We start from the raw sequence: 20,687 nt of genomic DNA on the forward strand, positions 1-20,687 counted from the left end.
CAGGGTTAGGATAGCAGAAAACGGAAGCAAAAAAAAAAAAAAAGGAAAAGAAAATGGATATAAAAAAATAGAAAAAGGAAAAGTAGTAAAAGAAAGGAATAAATAGACATTTTTGTTAGGTGCCTATTTCTATTAAGATACATGCAAAATATGGAAGTTAAAAATAAAATAACAGGAAAACTTATGAATCTATTAATCAGTTGAAAATATGAGTACACCAAAGTTATGGAAAATAAACGAATAGAATTTTTATAAAATAATTAAATTAATTTACTATTCAGACTACAAACTTCGAACAACAAGATGGCATGTTTATATTAGAAAAGGAGATAATCTTCGATGCCACATATGCATGATGCAAATGTGCTTAGGTGTTCTAAATAATAAATTAATTTTATTTATTATTAAATTCTACCTGATAATTTTCCACAGGTTTTGGAGCACATTAAAATTTTCAACTGATAAGCATATATATCCATAAGTTTTCCTGTCATTTTATTTTGAACTGCCATATTTTGCATGTATTTCAATATAAATAAGCCCCGTCCTCTTTTTGGACACTTATTTAGATTACTATCATTGATTTTGTTTTATTTTGTTTTAAAAAGTGTTTTAGCGAGCAAGTTTATTCAGGAACAAATGGCATTAAATAAAATTGTAAAATTTTTCTCACCTTAAATTTGTTCTTTATTTCAAATATCTAGTCCAATCTTTTTTTTTTAAGACGAAAATGTTGACTTCTATCTAAACGTTAGTATTCATTTTTTCTTTACTGCAGAACAATAAAATCTTTCTTTTCTTTTACTCATAATGCTTTCACATTGGATTTTAACACGATCTTTGATAAACAATCTAATTATCTGAATTTTTTTATATATATATTAGTCAAATAAGATAAGAGTGGAGGGGGGAGGTAATATATTAAAATCTGATACAACTAAACAGAAACGTGTTGTGTGTAAATAAGACAGGAAAAAAGTTTTTCAAATTATGCTTAGCTTTTAACCATATCCGTTTTCATTGGTTAGGATTTTGTTTTGCAACATTTGCAAGCGAATATCAGTCAAGCGATCAGGTTCTTTAACACAGAACCAAAAACAAGAACATTCAGATAAAAAAAACATTGGATAGAATTACGCAAAGAAAGAATAAATAGTCATTTCTTTTTCAAAGACAACTTTGATTAAAGTAGACGATTTCTAACCAGCTTTATCTATACTCGTGGGAACCTGTGGAAATTTCATGGGTGTTGTTTTTTGATTTTTTTGTTGCTGTTTTTTTTTCAGTGAAATTAAATTTCTTGAATCGCTTAAATACCAGGAAAAATAAGGATTTCAGATGATTGTTTCATTTTAGAGTAAAAATCCGAATAAAACATTAATTTTTAGTTTTATCTTGAAGAAAGTCATTCATGATCGTATTGTCCAATAAAAAATATTCCATTTATTAAAAATAATTGTTAAATTTGTAGGGTTGGGTTTGCTCATTTTTTGTTTTAAAAATTTTTAATTCAAATTTTTGTTAATTTTTTAATTAAAACTTTTGTAATTAAGTTGGAAAATAATCAGTTATTGTCTTCTTGCTTATACTACAAAGAAAGCTACGTTAACAAACTAATACTACTATTACTAGTATTGTGTCATGAATGATTTAAAGCATATTGGCAGTGTTCTGATCATGTTATGCAACAGGAAAAGTTATTGCATAGGTTTAAATACTAGTTGTATATAATTGTTAAAAATTACTTGGAATCAGTGACGATTTGGAGATGTGAAGACTTTACACATGTTAGGTTGAATGCTGTAATTTTATTAATTCTTATGATTTTGAGATACATTTTTCTTTTCATTCTAATAAGAGTGTTTGTTAAAGTGGCCAGGACTAGAGTTCAATCCACAGTCAATTCATTCCAAAGACTTTAAAAAGTTATACTTAATGCACCCGTGCTAAACATTCAGCATTATAAAATAAGGATCAAGGGTTATTGACATCAATATTGCCATCAAGACATCCAAACACAGATGAGCAGGGCACACTGCCAGAAAACATGACACCAGATGGTCCATCAGGACAATGAAAAGGACACCTGAAGATAAGAGGCCAAAGGGAGGACCAAGAACGAGATAGAGGAACGACCTGATACAACACATGGGTCCCACATGGCAGTAGATAGCTCAGGACAGAGATAGATGGCTAAAGTCCAGGGAGTAATAAAACCCTTATTGATTGATTGATTGATTGAAGGGTAAGTGGAGTAATCCTGTGATTGGGCTGGCATACTCAGTATAGTAGCTAAAAAAAAAAAAAAAAAGTGTCCCCTAAACTATAGTTGACCACTTCAATTTTTACTTTTTGCTAATCTATATATATAAAAGCGAAAATGTGTGTGTTTGTGTGTGTGTGTGCATTTTTTTCTGTATGTCCAGCAAAGGCTTTTTTTTTCGGGGGGGGAATATTATTTCTTAGAACTTTTTATATGCCGTCTAAATCATAATATCTAAAATTTGCGAACGCACTCCACGTCTAGATTTATTCACATCGACTTTTACAAAATTCTTGTTATTTTGGCCCTTCTCGTGTTGATTCGGCTTTTTCGTATAATATCAAAACTAATCTAAAGCGAAGGTGTTGTTCCCGGCTTTCGTGCCGGGAATATCTGGAAAGCAATTAGACAACTGCTATCCATTGGGACATTTCCCTTTTTATAGGGAGTGGGTTTCCCCCCAAACTTGGGGAAGCAAAACCCAAAGAAACTACCCTGCAGTGAAAATTAACTGCGGTATTTCTATTTGATTCATTAAATTCAAAAGAAAAAAAAAACAAAGTGCACAATAAAAAAATAAGATTTATTTGAGATAAAAGATTAAAGTGAACTGATTTACATAGGTGATCTGAATGTGAGGAAAAAAAGTGTTTCTTGTAAAAGTGTTCTTCTTTGAGTATGCTGTGTGTAGCCCAGTATTGGCTGTGTAACAAACTGAATTCTTGGAAATATGTGGAGTGCTGAGAGTTCTTGGAAATATGTGGAGTGCTGAGAGTTCTTGGAAATATGTGGAGTGCTGAGAGTTCTTGGAAATATGTGGAGTGCTGAGAGTTCTTGGAAATATGTGGAGTCCTGAGAGTTCTTGGAAATATGTGGAATAAGGATCTACAGTTGTATTTCTCACATGTGACATAGTGGAACTTTTTTGTGCAAAAACAAAAATTGTAAGAAGGCCTTATAGAACTGAATTCAATAAATGTGGTTTTCAAAATTCGATGTCAACTGAGAGTATTTTTAATAAAAGATGCCAGCAGCATGGTTAGCTGCGAGCAGAGATTTAATAAATTAAAATTAATACAAAATTATCTTCTCTCAACTATGATCGATCACAAACTTAGCTTTTGATAACTTAGAACCACTTACCAGGCATTACCCAGGTTTCTTTTTATTTTAATTTTTGTTTATTGGGGCTTTTAAACTATGCCGTTTGTGGTTATTTTTTCATCAATTATTTTTTATAAATAGGATTTCAAAAAGTAAATTTAATTACTAATGGAACTTAATTGTTATAAACTGTAAAACTAACTATATTTAGTGATTATGTGTTCGAGTATCTTCCCTAGATACAATGCTACCATTTTGTACCTTGTGCTATTAGAGATAACACAAAGAGTTGGAAGAAGGAAAGGACATTAATGGAGAAGCACTCAGATTTATATCTATACACATTTTTACATAAACGATTTACCGAAGGTCAACAAAAAGGGTGACTAAACATGTAAGATGGCACTCAATATGGTATGATATACAAAGAGAAAGCAACAAATATTAACACCAACAAAAGAATACATTAATGTTCTAATACAATAATACGTTTCTCATTAAAAAATAGGTAATACCAATGTAGCATTTATATTCGTGTCAGTTGTGGAAGTCTGGACAACTGCTACCAGAATCTGACAGAGAAAATGTCAGAGTTTGTAATTGGTGCAAATTCAATGGCTTTAAATGTCCAGCCAAGAAGTACCACCTAGAGGCAAGGACCAGGGTTGGATCAAATACTGACTTTTAACAATTGAAATACAAATACAAATACTTTCGTTAAGGTTACCAGAAATACAAATACAAATACTTTTATTCCTAACTCTAAAAATACAAATACAAATACAAATACTAACGCTAAAAATACAAATACAATTATTCCTCAATCTCAAAATACAAATAAAAATACAATAACTGATTTAAACAATCTGAAAATATGCGAAGAAAAGAAGAAAAAAGAAGAAATATTTCCTTCCAAATTTGACATCCACATTACACTCTATATCATGTCCTCATTGCATTTTATCATCATTAGAGCTCTGAAAGTTTCCGGGCCAAGTTTGGCTCGCTCTGGGGTATAAAAATTACCAGCCTTGCTGAAAACTCTTTCAGATGGTGCCGATGTTGCACAGCACCCTAGAATATTTCTGGCGAAAGGCTTCAAAATCTTGCTCTTGTTTTCCCGCCAGTACCTCAGTGGGTTGATGTCAAAAGCCAGAACACATTCTTCTAAGTAGGAATCGAGTTCTGCCTTTACCGCTGTAGTGTCGCTTATTGATGGACTTACATTTAGCTTCCCAGCTGGTGGCATGTAGGCAAAAAGACGAAGGCGTTTTGCATTCATGTCAGCCTCGTCTTGATTTGTGTTCACGGTCATGAAAAACTTCCTCTCTTGAACTGTGTTCTTCAAAGACAACTGAGTTGACTGCGAAATAATTAGGTCCACAATCTTCGAAATATTTTTATTTTTCATTTTTTCACATGACAGCCATGACAGCTTAAACCTGGGGTCCATGACAGCTGCAGCAATGACATCAGTCCTATCAAGAAACAGATGCAATCTCTTTTTGATAGAAGACTGTAGTGCATTAGCCAAGTTTAAGCAGTAGGTTGGTTTACTTTCCATGAATAGTTTGAGGCTGTGTTCAAGGCCAAATACAACTGGTGCAACGCAAGAAAGTGTCACCATGTTTTCTCCTTCCACTTGCGACATTGCCTCTTGGAATGGGTCCAAAATTTGCACCACTTCTTTTAGCATTGCTATTTCCACTACGTTCGATTCTCGTATGTTCTTGCACGATCCTAGGAGACAAATAGCTGAGTTGACGCCATTGACATCTTTGAGAACTGACTTAAGCATAGTCAGTTGAGAGTTCCATCTAGTAGCATTAGCAGCCTGCAGTGAAATCCCAATATTTTCCAAGAACGGTGCTGCCACAGTAGATCGCCGTATTGCAGCTACAATACTACAGCACTTGTGTATCACAGTTGTAATTGCGCTGCATCTGACACTGGGATCATTGAAGGCATCTCGTATGCAGATTTGTTGTGTGTGTGCAAAGCAACTGGACCGATCCGGTGGAAGAAGGGCAAGGACTTCATTCAGATCAAGTTCTTCTTCCAAAATATCAATGTTATCTATGTCTCCATTTTCCTTGATACTTTCATTTTTCACTTCATTTCCATATAATCCTGGTAGACATATATCAAATGCTCTCACCATAGACGAAGCATTGTCTGCAACCACTTTCCTCACTTTGCCACGAATTCCAAATTTAGTCACTACATCCTCATATGCTGTAGCAATATTTACAGCTGTGTGTCGCCCCTCAAACTTATCACAAGCAATGACCCGCGACTTCAGCTCCCATGATGAGTTGATGAAGTGTACAGTGACATCAAGAAAAGATACCATTTTCCGATTTGTCTAGAGGTCTAGTGTCAGATAAATAAGACTGAGGTTTTCAAATTCGTTTATCAATTGCGACTTAATGTCATTTGCTCTCTGCAGGAGTAAACTGCTTCTAAGTGTGGTTCTGCTGGGAACACGAAGCGTGGTTCTGCTTCATGTAGAAGAGCTCTAAAAGTGTTACTTTCCACAATACTCAAAGGCAGTTGGTCACATGCAATCGATAGATTTCTAAGATGACAGCATAATTGAAAAGTAGTTGGTTATTATCTTAGACTCCACATCTACTTACCATTTTTACTAGTGCCATTTTTTCCATACCATATTTATTGGTACAATTTGTGAATAAGTTTCTATTTGTCAATCATATTCTTAAAAGAATTATGTCAGTCGTCAGAAGACCAAATTTACTCAGGGGATTGGAGGTATCAACTTAAAATACCTCTAAAATATTGATAAATTTAATTTTAGTCATAACTCTAAAACTAGACTTTGTTTCCAAGAACAATCTATGCGTCATTATTAAGGCAAATGTGTCTATTAATCCAAGATAGTTAGAAAATCTATAATTATTGACTTTTAATTAAACTTTTGGGACTACTCAGGAAAAAGTATATGAATACTTAAAAATATTCATTTTAAATACAACTTTAAATAGCTATAGTTATAAGTTTTCAAATTTCTATAAATTGAAAATAAATTAATTCAATTAATTTCAAAACACTACTTTTAAAGAATTTCAAACGAAAAATACAAGAATTAATTATTTCAGAGGAAATATACTCAGTGACCTAATTGGCAGGGACAAGGCGCCAGCACTAAAAAATGTCCCCAAAATGGTTTCATACTCAACTGTGAACTCTTTGAAAGGGTCCATATAGACATTTAGTAAGTAACTGTGAAACCGGATTAAACATTTAGGTGTGAGATTCGCTTAGTGGGAGAGGGTGTAAATCCATGAATGGGAGTGGGAGGTCAAAAGTTTTTTTTTTAAATCTACAAGTTTAGACATCCAAACAACTGTTTAAATTACTTTATTATAACTTTTTCTTTAATAATCCATATTTAATAAATATTTATATAAAATTATCCGAAAAAGGCCAAATTTGAAGCATAAATTTGAAAAAAAAAACAAACAAAAATTTTGAAAGCCAAACTGCTTCAAAAAAAAGCCAAATTCGCGAAATTTGGCCTTAAAAAAGCCAAGCTGGCAACCCTGAATTGAAGCTACTTGACTCACAGACTTATCGTCACTCAACTAGCAGCAGCGTGTGTGACTGGAAGTGGACAGGGCTGGTAGACTGGTACACGTACGCAACATGTATGTGAACAGGGTTGGATCAAATACTGACTTTTAACAATTGAAATGCAAATACTTTCGTTTAGGTTACCAGAAATACAAATACAAATACAAATACTTTTACTCCTAAGTCTAAAAATACAAATACAAATACAAATACATTTATTCCTAAATCTAAAAATACAAATACAAATACAATTACATTAAAATTGTATTTAAATACAATTGAAATACAAATACAATTGTATTTGATCCAACCCTAGCAAGGACTGCTAGGGTTTAGGAAGGCATGTTCCTAAGAAGATCTAGACAAAATATTTGTACATCGTGCAGACCAGCCAGGAAAGTTTTGTTCTCGTGGAAGTATCCTCACTTGGGTGAAAAGACATTTTATAATTTCGAAGTGACTAAAGAATACATAATTTAGGTAGAATCAAGGGAGATCATTCAGGTAATTCTGCTATTATAAAACTACAACTTTGTTAAGATTATGTGGTTATAATCTTTATAAAATATTGGACGTTTTAATCTATAAAAGTATTTGATTCTTTAAATCAATAAAAGTATTGGATATTTTAAACTATAAAAGTATTGCATATTTTAATTTATAAAAGTATTTTTTTTTTTTTTTACAAGGGTGTCACCACTTATCAAGGCCCAGAGGCCACTCAAGGATAAGGGTTAATAGGTATACATTAGTCATTGTGATTTTAGCATAGTAAACAGTGGGAATTTTGTAACTTGGATTACTTAGGGGGACGATTCAATTAGAACTTGTTTACATTGGACTTTTTCTTTTTTTTTTTTTTCATAGGTACCAACTCATTATCAAGGCCAAGAGGCCACTCAAGGATAAGGGTTAAAGAGTGTACAGTAGAAATTGGACAATATAATAATCATTAGTAATGAAAATTTGGTAAATTTGATAACTTATATGGAACGACTCATCAAGAACTTATTTACGTTAGACTTGAAGACAACCATATTGTAGTCAGCCGGAAAGCAGGAAAACGGAAGACAATTCCACAGGCGTGCAGTTCTAATAAAAAAGCTTTGTTCATGGAATCTACGTTTAGGTTTAGGCACAGATAAAGAGTGGGGGGAATTATTGATAGTGTTTACAGCTAGACGAGTGTTTCTTGTGAAAGATTTGCGAGGGGGGACCATAGATTGAAGCTCAGTCGAACACTTTCCTTGAAAATAACGATACATCAGAGACAAACTCACAACATCTCTTCTGTGAGATAGAGGTTGCAAGGAAGAGAAAAGGACATCTCCTACGAGGCTACGAAGTCTATTTTGAACTCTATCAAGGCAGGACAAGTCCTTTCTAGCAGCTCCTGCCCAGATGTGGCAACAGTATTCCATCCTTGGACGTACCTGGCTCCTATATAGATAGAGAATTGCATCAGCAGTGAGATATCTACTGGATCGATAGAAAGATCCCACCATTTTTCCAGCGGCCTTGGCAACAGATTTGATGTACGTGTTCCATTTAAGATCAGGAGTAATGGTCAAGCCCAGAAGATTGTCAAAACTTGAGGCCTCCTAAAGACGAGAGCCATTCATTTCAATTGATGCCAGATGTGGATCAGAATGTTGATGATGTAAAGAGAGAAGCTTGGTTTTAGATGCATTAAAAGTAACCAGCCACTCCTTTCCCCATTGTACTACATGCTCAAGATCAGAGGAGAGAGAATTGGAGAGAACTTGGTCGTTTACTGTCTTAGATGTGCTACCATAAATGGTAGTGTCGTCAGCATAAATGTCTACAAATGATGTAAGGATGTGATTTGGAAGATCATTAATGTAGATCAGGAAAAGAGTTGGGCCCAGGATGGACCCCTGAGGGACACCGGCATTAATACTGTGGGCTTCTGATTTTTGCCCCTCAACTACTACTCTTATGAACCTATCAGAAAGAAATGATTTAATAATTGAGAAGACATTTCCAGCTATACCATAGCTAGAGATCTTATGAAGTAAACCTTTATGCCATACCCTATCAAAGGCCTTAGATATGTCAAGAGCAATTGCCCTAGAAAGGTTGCCTCCGTCGAGAGATTTGCTAATCCTATGAGATATAACTGTAAGCACATCTGCTATAGATCTAGCAGAACGGAAACCATATTGAGTGTCACTAAGAAGGTTATTTTTGTTGAGATGGTTGATTACTTCTGTATTTAACACAGATTCCAGCAACTTACTCATGACGCACAGGAGACTTATTGGCCTGTACTGAGAAGGGGATGAGCGATCACCTGAATTCTTAAATACAGGGCATACAGATGAAATTTTCCAGGGAGATGGGAAACTATTCTTCTTAAGACAACGTTTAAATAGTTTTGTAAGTATGGGCGCTAGTTCAGGTTGAAGTTTTTTGAGTACTATAATTGGAATACCGTCTGGGCCAGTTGCTTTACTGGAATCAAGGTTTTTGATTAGCTTGGCAACATCACGTACAGATATACGTATATCACATAGTGTGTTTTCAGATACAGGAGGAAATATTGGGGGTTGGCGGCCTTGATCGCAAAAGGTAGAATTAGCTGCAAAGTTCTTGACAAAGAGTTTGGCTTTGTCTGATGCTGACGAGATTACCTCAGGTCCATTGATGATAGTTGGAATGGAGCGCACACTTCTGTTCAGAATTCAGTATTTGATTCTTTTAATTAATAAAAGTATTGGATATTTTAAACTATAAAAGTATTGCATATTTTAAACTATAAAAGTATTTGATTCTTTTAATTAATAAAAGTATTGCATATTTTAAACTATAAAAGTATTTGATTCTTTAAATCAATAAAAGTATTGGATATTTTAAACTATAAAAGTATTGCATATTTTAATTTATAAAAGTATTTGATTCTTTTAATTAATAAAAGTATTGCATGTTTTAATTTATAAAAGTATTTGATTCTTTTAATTAATAAAAGTATTACATGTTTTACCTATAAAAGTACCAGATATTAATAGGTTTCGAAATTTTCAATAGTTGTAATACATGATGATTTGCTGACAATTATAAAGTAAAAAAGACCTTTCTATTCAACAGTTTACATGCTTCCAAATTTCTTTCCAATTTTGAAAAGTCACAAAGTAATTCATTTTTTCCCAACTATTTGACTAACTTGTTTACAAAGAAATAGAAGTGCATTTTGATGAATTTAATTAAATTATTTTTAAATTGGATTTTTTATAAGTCTATCTTAGTACACTGCGTTTCAATAAATAATTAATCTATATATATAAAAGCGAAAATGTGTGTATGTATGTATGTATCTATGTATACATGTTTGTATGTTTGTATTTTTGTATGTTTGTGTGTCTGCTAAAAACTTTTGACAGACAGAACAAAAATTCACAAACTTGGTATCATATTGAAGCTCCATCCTTTGCCCGACAAATATCGAAAAATTGGCCCAAAACGTTAATTTTTTCACCCTGAAATCAACACTTTTCTACAGGGGGGGGTCAGCAAAAACCGTCCTCTCATGACGAAATCGGTTCTACGCATGCGTCAGACAATGTCATAACCTGATTTAGTTTAAATATTTGAAGAACTGACACAATTTCATGTACGTCGTCTTAGGTCAGTTGGTTAGAGCGTTGGTTCATAATTTAAAAGTTTTGGGTTTGAATCGTGGTGTGAGATGTCTTTTTTTTTTCGATTTTTTTTTAATTTTAATATTGAAGCAGGGTTTATTTAAGCCATTTTTCACGTAACGTTCGTTTTTCTGTTTTTTTTTTACTTTGCTTATTCTTAGGTTTTCATTAACATCCCCCACCGACCACACACACCCAAAAACACCCGGGTACCCACCGAATTTTTAAATTTTAATATCGAAACAGGCTTATTTAAGCCATTTTTCACATTCTGTTTTTTTTGTTTTTGCTTTTTCGATTTTTACATTTAACATCGTTCGTTTGCCTTACGTTAGCTTTTTTTGTGTTTTTTTTCGATATTTTGATTACCCCCTCCCCCACCCGGGGTACCCCCCCCTTTCTGTTTTCTTTTTTTACTTCGCTTATTCTTAGCTTTTGATTAACACTTCCACCCCCTCCAAACACTCGGGCAATGCCGGGTACACCCCCCCCATCCCCGCTAAGCAGGGTTTTTTAACGTTCGTTTGTCTGGGTTTTTTTACTTCGCTTATTCTTAGGTTTTCATTAACACCCCCACCCCGCCCGATCACACACCGAAAAACACCCGGGCAACGCCGGATACCCCTCGCTAGTCTATATATATAAAAGCGAAAATGTATGTATGTATGTGTGTATGTTTGTGTGTCTGCTAAAATCTTTCGAAAGACTGAACAAAAATTCACAAATTTGGTCTCATATGAAAGCCCCATCCTTCACCCGACAAATATTGAAAAATTGGCCAAAAACGTTAATTTTTTCACCCTGAAATCAACACTTTTCTACAGGGGGGGGGGTCAGCAAAAACCGTCCTCTCATGACGAAATCGGTTCTACGCATGCGTCAGACAATGTCATAACCTGATTTAGTTTAAATATTTGAAGAACTGACACAATTTCATGTACGTCGTCTTAGGTCAGTTGGTTAGAGCGTTGGGTCATAATTTAAAAGTTTTGGGTTTGAATCGTGGTGTGAGATGTCTTTTTTTTTTCGATTTTTTTTAATTTTAATATTGAAGCAGGGTTTATTTAAGCCATTTTTCACGTAACGTTCGTTTTTCTGTTTTTTTTTTACTTTGCTTATTCTTAGGTTTTCATTAACATCCCCCACCGACCACACACACCCAAAAACACCCGGGTACCCACCGAATTTTTAAATTTTAATATTGAAACAGGCTTATTTAAGCCATTTTTCACATGTTTTTTTTTTGTTTATATTTTTCAGAAGTTTTAACGTTCGTTTTTCTGTTTTCTTTTTTGTTTTTCATATTTTTACATTTAACATCGTTCGTTTGCCTTACGTTAGTTTTTTTTGTGTTTTTTGTTTTGATTACTCCCTCCACACCGACCGGGTACCCCCCCCCTCCCGCTTTATTTTTCAGATAAAGTTTTAACGTTCGTTTTTCGTTTTTCTTTTTTGACTTCGCTTATTCTTAGGTTTTCATTAACACCCCACACCCCCTTCCCGACCACACACACCTCCAAACACTCCGGCAACGCCGAGTACCCCCCCCCCCCCCGCTAGTCTCTATATATAAAGGGCAAAAGTGCCACGCACATTTCTGTATGTCCAGTAAAGGCTTTTTTTCGTTGGGGTGGGGGTGAGGTTTACTATGTTTTAGAATTTTTTATACACCCCCTAGATCATAATATCTACGGTTTGTGAAGGGACGTCATCTCTAGATTTATTTAGATTGACTTTTATAAAATTCACGCTATTCCGTTTTATCGCGTGTTTGGTGTTTTTCATATAAATAAAGCGAAACAAATCGAAGCAAAGGTATTTCTTTGGCTTTCCTGCCAGAGACGTCCAGAAAACAATATCAGCTTGGATCAATGCGGTGAAAACCTGTCATATCAGACAATTGCTATTCATTTGAAGACTCCCCTTTTTATGGGGAGCTGGTTTTCCCCCAACATCTTGGAGAAACAAAACACAAAAAAAAAAAAAAAACTGCATTACAGCCAAAGTTAAGTGCAGGATTTCATTTCCCTATGGCATGATGTTTGGCCTCATTAAATTTACGCATTCACTTAAATTTTTAATCGTTTAATTTCAACCATTCTCACTTCTCTGCCTTCTTAACATCGTGGTAAGATGTCAGGCTTTTTTTCTTTTTTTTTTTTTTTGCCTTAAGGCTTCGGGTTTGAGCTTACCTGCCTACCAAAACTTTTTTTTTTTTTTTTTTACACCTCCAAACACCCGGGCAATGCCAGGCACTTCTGCTAGTAAATAAAAAGAAACTATTATGGATAAAACATATACAAATACAGCCACACAAGAAGCAGTAAAATAATTTTCATAAAACGATCATTAAAATGTAAATTTTTCATATATGTGTTTGCAGTATGGTTTGAATAATTCCTTCTGAAATTTTAATATAAGAGCCTCTTTGTAACTAAATTACCCTGTGTGAGAGATGATAGATAATATGGTGAACTTTATGGGTATGAGTAAACATCAAATTTGGAATGTGACTGTGATTGTTTTGATTATCGCAATGTTGAGGCTAAAAAAATTAAATTGTAAACATTTGTTTTTTGCTTTTTTTTTTCATTTTGAAGCATGCTAATTTAGGAATGTGTCAAAGAACAACTGCAGACTTGTGTCATCAATCGAGAGAAGATTGGGAAAAAACCCAAGAAAACACACTTGCAGATTAAAGAGTAGACAGCCCACCTTTTGCTCCCCTAGTTTATAACCAAAAGTGAAGTTTGCTAATAGGAATATTGAAATTCTGCATACAATGAATTGTAATTGATATAATAGGAACTTTTAATTTTGCTACATCTTCAATTGAAGGGCCAACAAAGAATAAGGTGACTATGTTATGGCTCTACTAAATGTAAATTTTGAACTTCCTAATATGAGTGGCCTGTACCCTCAAATGATAATTGCTGATTATTATGCTAGATCCATTACAATATAATTTAAGGGAAAAAAGAAAACTAGTGATCCAAACTAGGTTTCAGACAGTAATAACACTGGCAAACCCCCTTTTCTCCAACACATCTACCTTAACAGTGATATGTTTTAAAATGTATATATGATTTATATATAACCTCTGAATCCATGAGGAAGAAAATTGGAAAGTTTTAAAAGGAAAAAAGAAAAAATGTATAGAAAACAGAAAGAAAACATGGAAATAGTATTGCTTTCTCAATTCCCCTAAATACTTAAAATGGGCTTGTTTGACAATTTTAATTTATTCACTAAATTTTGTGTGATAGAGCAGATGTATATTTTACACACACACAGACACACACAGACACACACACACACACATTCAGTTTGTTAACATATAGTAAAATATTCTAGGTTTTACACTTTTATCGACCACATATCAGACTATATCTCTATACAGCTATACATATTACGGTAAAAGTGCAGAATTACATATACACTATACAGTTATCATTTTGTTTATAGTGTTTTTATGGGTATGTGAGGGACGGAAAAAAGAGAAAAGGACTATAGTGAATAAGTGAATATATACACACACACACATACATACATTTATTCTCATATGAACAGTTTGTAGTTAAACACACATGTTGTTTAGACCAGAGATAGAGAATATACATACAAAATTTATCAATCTAGTAAATGTTTGTGTTGGGCTGTTCTGGGAGTCAATGCAACTGCTGCCAGAATGAGTCTATATAACAGCTACTACGACAAACACTTGACAGATACAGCATTATTAAGGTTGGACAACATTCAATGACTTTAAAATTTCAGACAAAAAGAGTGAGTCTCATTCTGAATTCTGCATCTAGGTGGAACGAGTTTTCTTTATTTCAAGACGGAAAAGTGCATTATCCAGAATAATTAAAGTTAAAGACAGTTATCTTCCTTGAACTGATACTTTGGTTAATTTTGATCATTCTAAGCCAAGATATATAATAATGTAAAGTTCTGTTAGATAGGAGTGCTTACACCACACCTTAGTGTAGTTAGCCCCCTGTCCTTTCACATTTTATGCAATTTACCGTTTAATGTATGGAACCCAATACCTTTCAACATTCAGGGTTATTTTACAAAAATACTTATCTCTACAGCACTGTTATCCATTGAAAGAAGAGCAGCAGGTCAGTAAATAATAAAGGACAAACAGATATATGTTACCTACTTTTTATAGAAGAATCAGTGAGCCGTTAAAATAATTCAGAGTATTTTGTTTATCCTGAATTCCTTTTTGAATACTATGAATACTATTCATATTGGAATTCAAGATAAAAATAAAACAGAAAAAAATGTAAAAACTTTGTCATAAAAATAATGCATTAAAACAATGATTGGAACATTTAGGTATTAAAAAAACAAAAAAAAACATTAAAAACGTTTTTGTTCAAACGCATTTTTTTAGTCTCGTGTTTTGAAAACAATTTTTTCATCAGTTGGAAAAAGTCATCAAAAATCTGATTATTGCTTCATCCAAGGCAGTAACCATCACTAGACAACACTAACCACTATTGATAAAAGTACAGAATATTTAACAGTTACAATATCATAAACAAATAATAAAAACAACAAATAATTTATAGCAAATTAAGTAGAATTAAATTCTTTACCGATCTTTAAATTTTTTTAAATTTGGAAACTAAGTTGTTTTTTTCTTTCCAGAATTTTATCTATGATCGTGTGTTGATAAAACATGTGAAAAAATAACAGTGATCAGAGGAATGATTTAACCTTATTAAGTTTAAGTGATTATGTGTGAATTTACAAGGAGTTTTGTTTGAGGGGGTGCTACTCGAACTTAGGGTTAGTGGTAAGTAATGATTTTCAATATCTTAAGCATGAACTTAACTAAATGACATGTAAGCAGCCATTTTTGTTTTAGTATGATGATAAAAAAAACACACAAACATTAAAAACAAATTTGGAAATAAAAATATTTATATTTTTAGTACATTAAAAGTACATAGGTCAGATAATTAAATTTTATTGCATTTCATTTAAGTAATTTATTGATTATATTTTTTGTTTATGATTTCTCAATTTTTAACTATTCTGCACTTTAATTGATTATTAACTTCTCCAAGCAGGGGTGGTAGTGGGAAGGTCCCACACAATTAAAATGACAATTCACACAAAATGTCATTTTAGAATTTTTGCCCTACGTGCTCAAGCTGCAAAGTTTTTGGTAAAGAGTTTGTTCGATGCTGACAAGATCTCAGATCCGTTGATGATGGTCGGGATAGAGCACACACTTCTGTTCAAGACCCTGTTTGTTATTTGCCAAAACTGGTGGGAACCAAGCTGTTGCTCAGCGACTTCGAACTTGACAGATTGAGCATACAACTCCAACTCGTTCTTCATTACTCTTTTACAGTGGTTCCTGGCAGTCCTGAAGGCGGTTTTAGTGTCAGTGCATTTTTTACATTGAAAGCAATGGAAAACGTGATTTCTGTGCACAATGGCAGTAGCACATTCTGGAGAGAATCACGGCTGACTGTTAGGTTTTTGCTGGAATTTTTTGGGAGGGTATAAAGCAATCAATACTGACAATCAATCATTCCATCAGATCTGATACTATTGAGGACACATTCTTTTTAAACATGGAATGCAGAAGTATATTTGATATAGATGTATGGAAGTTATCCCAGTCAGCCATAGAGTATCAATATACTGTACGATGGAGAGGTACATCTAAGGACTTATTACATTTCATTTTTGTTTTAACTGAGACAACTGAGTGGTTGGAAGATCCCAGTGGAGACAGAACAAAGGATGAATATAGTGCAGAACAAGTTGTGAGAAAAAGGACTAGGACACTTGCATACTGACTATCAGTGTCAGGCACACGGGTAGGTTTGTAAATAATCTTAGTTAGATCATAAGCAATGGAGAAATTATGACAGAATCCCCCCCCCTCATCATCTGTCTTGTTTGAGTGGGTTAAAAATTCCATATTGTGAACATTGAAGTCTCTACAGATGTGAATGTTAGCTGAGGAATGTGGTCAATTTTCTCAGATATGCTCTTAAAGATAGTAACTCTGCTGTTGTGGGGGCAACAGAGGGTAAATATGAATGCAGTGATGTGAGCAAGTGCAACCCGGAATCACATATAGGGCAATTTAGGGTTTTCTATGGAGATGTCCCGACCACATGGAAAGCCATCGCCAATGTAAGCACATATTCCATGCCCATGGCGATTTTGGGAGTCAGATTTTGATGTTAAATGAGAGTATTCTTCACAAACTCATCTAGCGAAATAGTCGGTCTAATGCCAGCTTAACAAAGTAACAATAAACCTGGTTTGGTCTTCTGTAATTGGATTTCAACCTCTGGAAGGTTGGAATATAGACCCTTGATGTTGGAGAAGGAGACCTTAGCTTCAATCTATGGTCCCCCCCTTACCAAGCTTCCACAAAAGCAACACTCATCTAGTTACAACCACTATCAACAATTTCCCCCACTTTTTGTCGGTGCATAAATCTAAACGTGAATTCCATGAACAAAGCTTTATTCTTAGAACGGCCCGCCTGTGGAATTCTGTTCCACTGCCTCTCCAGCTGACTACAACATGGCCATCTTCAAATCCAATGTAAATAAGTTATAATCAAATTCGACACAATTTTCATCACTAACAAGTACTATACACGTGACCACCGTACACTTATTTAACCCTTATCCTTAAATGGCCTTTGGAACTTGATAAGTGGTGACTCCCATGTAAAAAAAAAAAATTAAGCACTGCTAATTCTTTATACAAAATCGGTGACGTCATCAATTTGTGCATGAATTCAATATGGAAAAGTAATCAAAAGCGCTAAACAGGAACAATGGAAGTAACACCTTTTTGCTATTTTTTGATTTTTAAGATTTTGATATTTACATAAATATTTATATATTTATTAAGAATTATAAATTCATTATTTAAAAGCGTTTATGTACTTATTTGTCCACTGGGTTAATATTTTTCTTATACAATGAATATGTGAATTCAAACAGTTAACATATTAATAAGTTATACATTATGACTAAAATATTAATACATTATTTATTATGAATTTCTATATTTTGGGAGTCAAAAGGCTGCTAAAAACGTAGGCACCAATGACGAATAAATCATATTTTTACAATAATATATTTTTAAATTAGTGTCATGATATGATAGTTATGATAAATGAATTTATAGCCAATAAACCAAGTTTTATCTAGATTACCAATGTATTAATAATAACAAGAACGATAACTTGAACATAAATCAAACGATAACTTAATAAATTCTAAATTAAGAGCTTAGTGTGATACTTTTTCTGAACAATTCAGACAAATCCACTCCCCTAGAGTACCCTGTTGTTTCACCCCAACCCCACACAGTCAAAACTGTCACAGGTGTCACAGCACACCATAGGAGATAATCCGTCATTTGATGATCCGTCATTTGCGACGGAACAAGTTGGACAGAAGAAGGGACCACCTTCTTACATAAATTCTGCTGAAGATGATGTAGAAACAGCCTTTAAATCTAGGGGAAATAAATGTTTTAAGGAATGAACCTGTTCACAACCTTAATACATAGGCCAAGTGAAATTTACCATCATTCTAATTGATGAGTCTAAGTACCTGGAATCCAAAAGGTCGAGTTTTATTTGGAGATTTAATTAAAATAATTTCAAATTCTAGATTAATATCATCTCGCATCTTTTTAATGTCCAGTACATAGTTTTCCACAAAAATGTTTTTCTTGGTTCCTTTTCCATTTAAAATGCAAGATAGGGCCACTTGGCATCAAATACAAGAAAAATGGAATGAATATAGATAGGCTCTAAAGCCTTCAGCACATTGGGAACAACTTTAAGAGTCAGATAGATAGCCATAAGTTCTAAGGTGGGAAGGATCTTTGGCTTAATGGGAGCCACTTTCACCTTAGCGAACAACAGGGAGCATTGTGTTTATTGTTTTAAATAAAAAGAAAATATGTGAAATTGCTACAGAAAGGTTTAATATTTATGGAGCAATTCTGGTGTCTGATTAGTTGGTAGCAGAACGTGAATTAATTCGATTCGTCAGTTCTTAGCAGCATCATTTATAAATAGAATCTTCTGACTGTGCGGGATCATACCCCATTATAGTAAAAAATATTGTAACAAATTTCGAATAAGCAAGGCAGTTATATTAATAATTGAAGAAAAAAAAAAAACGGAAATTTATTTTTTGTTTTTAAGAGAAAATAATCTTATTCTCTAAATATTCAAATCACAGTTCCACAGTAAAAGTCTGCAAAGAAGAGAAAAAAATTCTCAAATTTCAAAATGGCACGTATAACCATGAGGTAGAAAAAATTCTAGTTCAACTTGAAACCAAATTCTAGCAAAATGTTTTGTCGAAGAACTATGAACAAAATTAAATCAAATTAACCACAGTAAGAATATATATCCTTAATCCACAATGAGAATTATGAACTAAATCCTGGAAAATTGTCCTTTTTTTTAAGACAAATTTTAAATAAAGCAAACATCATATTGAGGTTATTTCAAAAATGGTGTGTTAAGCCACTATAGTTTGACATTTTTTTTTTTTTTTTTGCTATTAATAGGTAAATTTTAGAAGAATTAATTATCTTATTTCACAACTTTAGGCGAAATTAAAACTAAATAAATTACGATCTTACAATTTTAGCGATCTCAAAATTAATCCAATCACAAGTTTGCAATTTAAAGGCAATCCTAACGTAAGAATTAACATAATCTTACTGCTCAATGGCAAACTCATTAAGCAACGGTTATAACTTTGCAATTTATACTCAAAGGTAGGACTACGTGAAATCGTAATTTTCACAATTTAAAGCAAATTAAAATAATTTTTTTAAAAATCACATTTTGCAACTTAAAGTATGTGAGAAATTTATTCTCATATAGTTTAGAACTCTGGCTGAGTGAAAAATGTACACAACTATAAAAAGCAACTTACCAGATTGATTAACACCAATCTTCTGTTCTTTTCGAATTGCAAAAATGTTGCGTCATTTTGCGGTTCAACTGAGCTTATTAGTTGAGACTTCATATGAAGTGGTAGCAATTTTCTTTTGAAAAAATTTTAAAACATTCTTGTTTTGGATCCATTTAAATAACTTCCCCATAGAAAGAGGGGTAGGTAAATTCAATATCAACATTGTTTACTGATTAAAAAGATGATATTACGTCAAGAAAGGAAACCTAATTGGTTAAACTGTCTTAAAGGTACCATGACAATTTTAGGCACAAAAGCGCTTAAGTTAAGAAAAATATTAAAAGTGAGTCCAACATGCATGTAGGATTGACTCGAACTGATTTGTCAGTTTAAACGCCCACGCTCGCAGGTTAAAATTCAAATCAACCAAGAAAGAAGCTGTAATCAAAATAATGCATTAACTCAAATCAACCAATGAAATGTCGCAATTCAAGTCATGTGATTTCTCACAGGGGGTCATGTAAAAAAAAATTTTTTTAATTTATATTTTCCCTCATATATTTCACAAAAAAATGCATTTTAAATATAAATTAATCCAAAAGTGAATAAATATCATTCATGAAAATCTGACCATTAGTTGATTTTTGCTAGATTTATTGAACACATGTATGTCTGTACCTTTAAAGAAACAATGTTTTAATGTAAACACGATTTTGCATTTGCATTATTTTCGGTTTTATTATTAGTTTATATTATGCTTTTTCTTTTAAATAGTACAAAACTTATGATAATATTAACCTATTTTAAAGTTATATCGAGTTACATATAGGAGGGGTAATTCTGTGGTGCGCTTTGGAGGTACCTAAATCTTATGTTTATTGGTAATGTAAGACAAAGGGTAAAAGTTAAAAGTTTTTAAATATTTTGTTTAAAGTAATTAACAACTATGTTTTTTTTTTAATTACTTTAAAGGAATGATGATTATTGACATTCGTGAACAAAATGTAACTGTCACAAAAATACATGCTGTGCGTCTGTCTTTCAAGTTTTGCATTTAACACTAAGCCAATAGAAATAGTGTATTATTAGTGTTAGAAGAGTCCCAAGTATATGTATCTTTAGGTG

General features: G+C 33.1%; 1 protein-coding gene across 5 annotated transcripts in view; it reads right to left on the minus strand.

Annotated features, from left to right (window-relative positions):
- Positions 1-20,687, minus strand: part of LOC145297679 (uncharacterized) — a 78,729-nt gene that overhangs the window by 50,689 nt on the left and 7,353 nt on the right. Inside the window, exon 1 of one of the 5 annotated variants that reach the window (XM_080143865.1) lies at positions 19,584-19,995. The exons of 3 other annotated variants lie outside the window; for them this stretch is intronic. In XM_080143865.1, the coding sequence (XP_079999991.1) occupies positions 19,584-19,676 (93 nt within the window). In that variant the 5' untranslated portion in view covers positions 19,677-19,995. Of the gene's footprint in view, positions 1-673; positions 812-19,583; positions 19,996-20,687 lie in introns of those variants that run through there. One more of the 5 variants, XM_080143870.1, reaches the window with a different exon arrangement.

Source organism: Euprymna scolopes, chromosome 18, assembly GCF_053919585.1.
Source record: "Euprymna scolopes isolate OS-2025 chromosome 18, ASM5391958v1, whole genome shotgun sequence".
Taxonomy (NCBI): Eukaryota; Metazoa; Mollusca; class Cephalopoda; order Sepiida; family Sepiolidae; genus Euprymna; species Euprymna scolopes.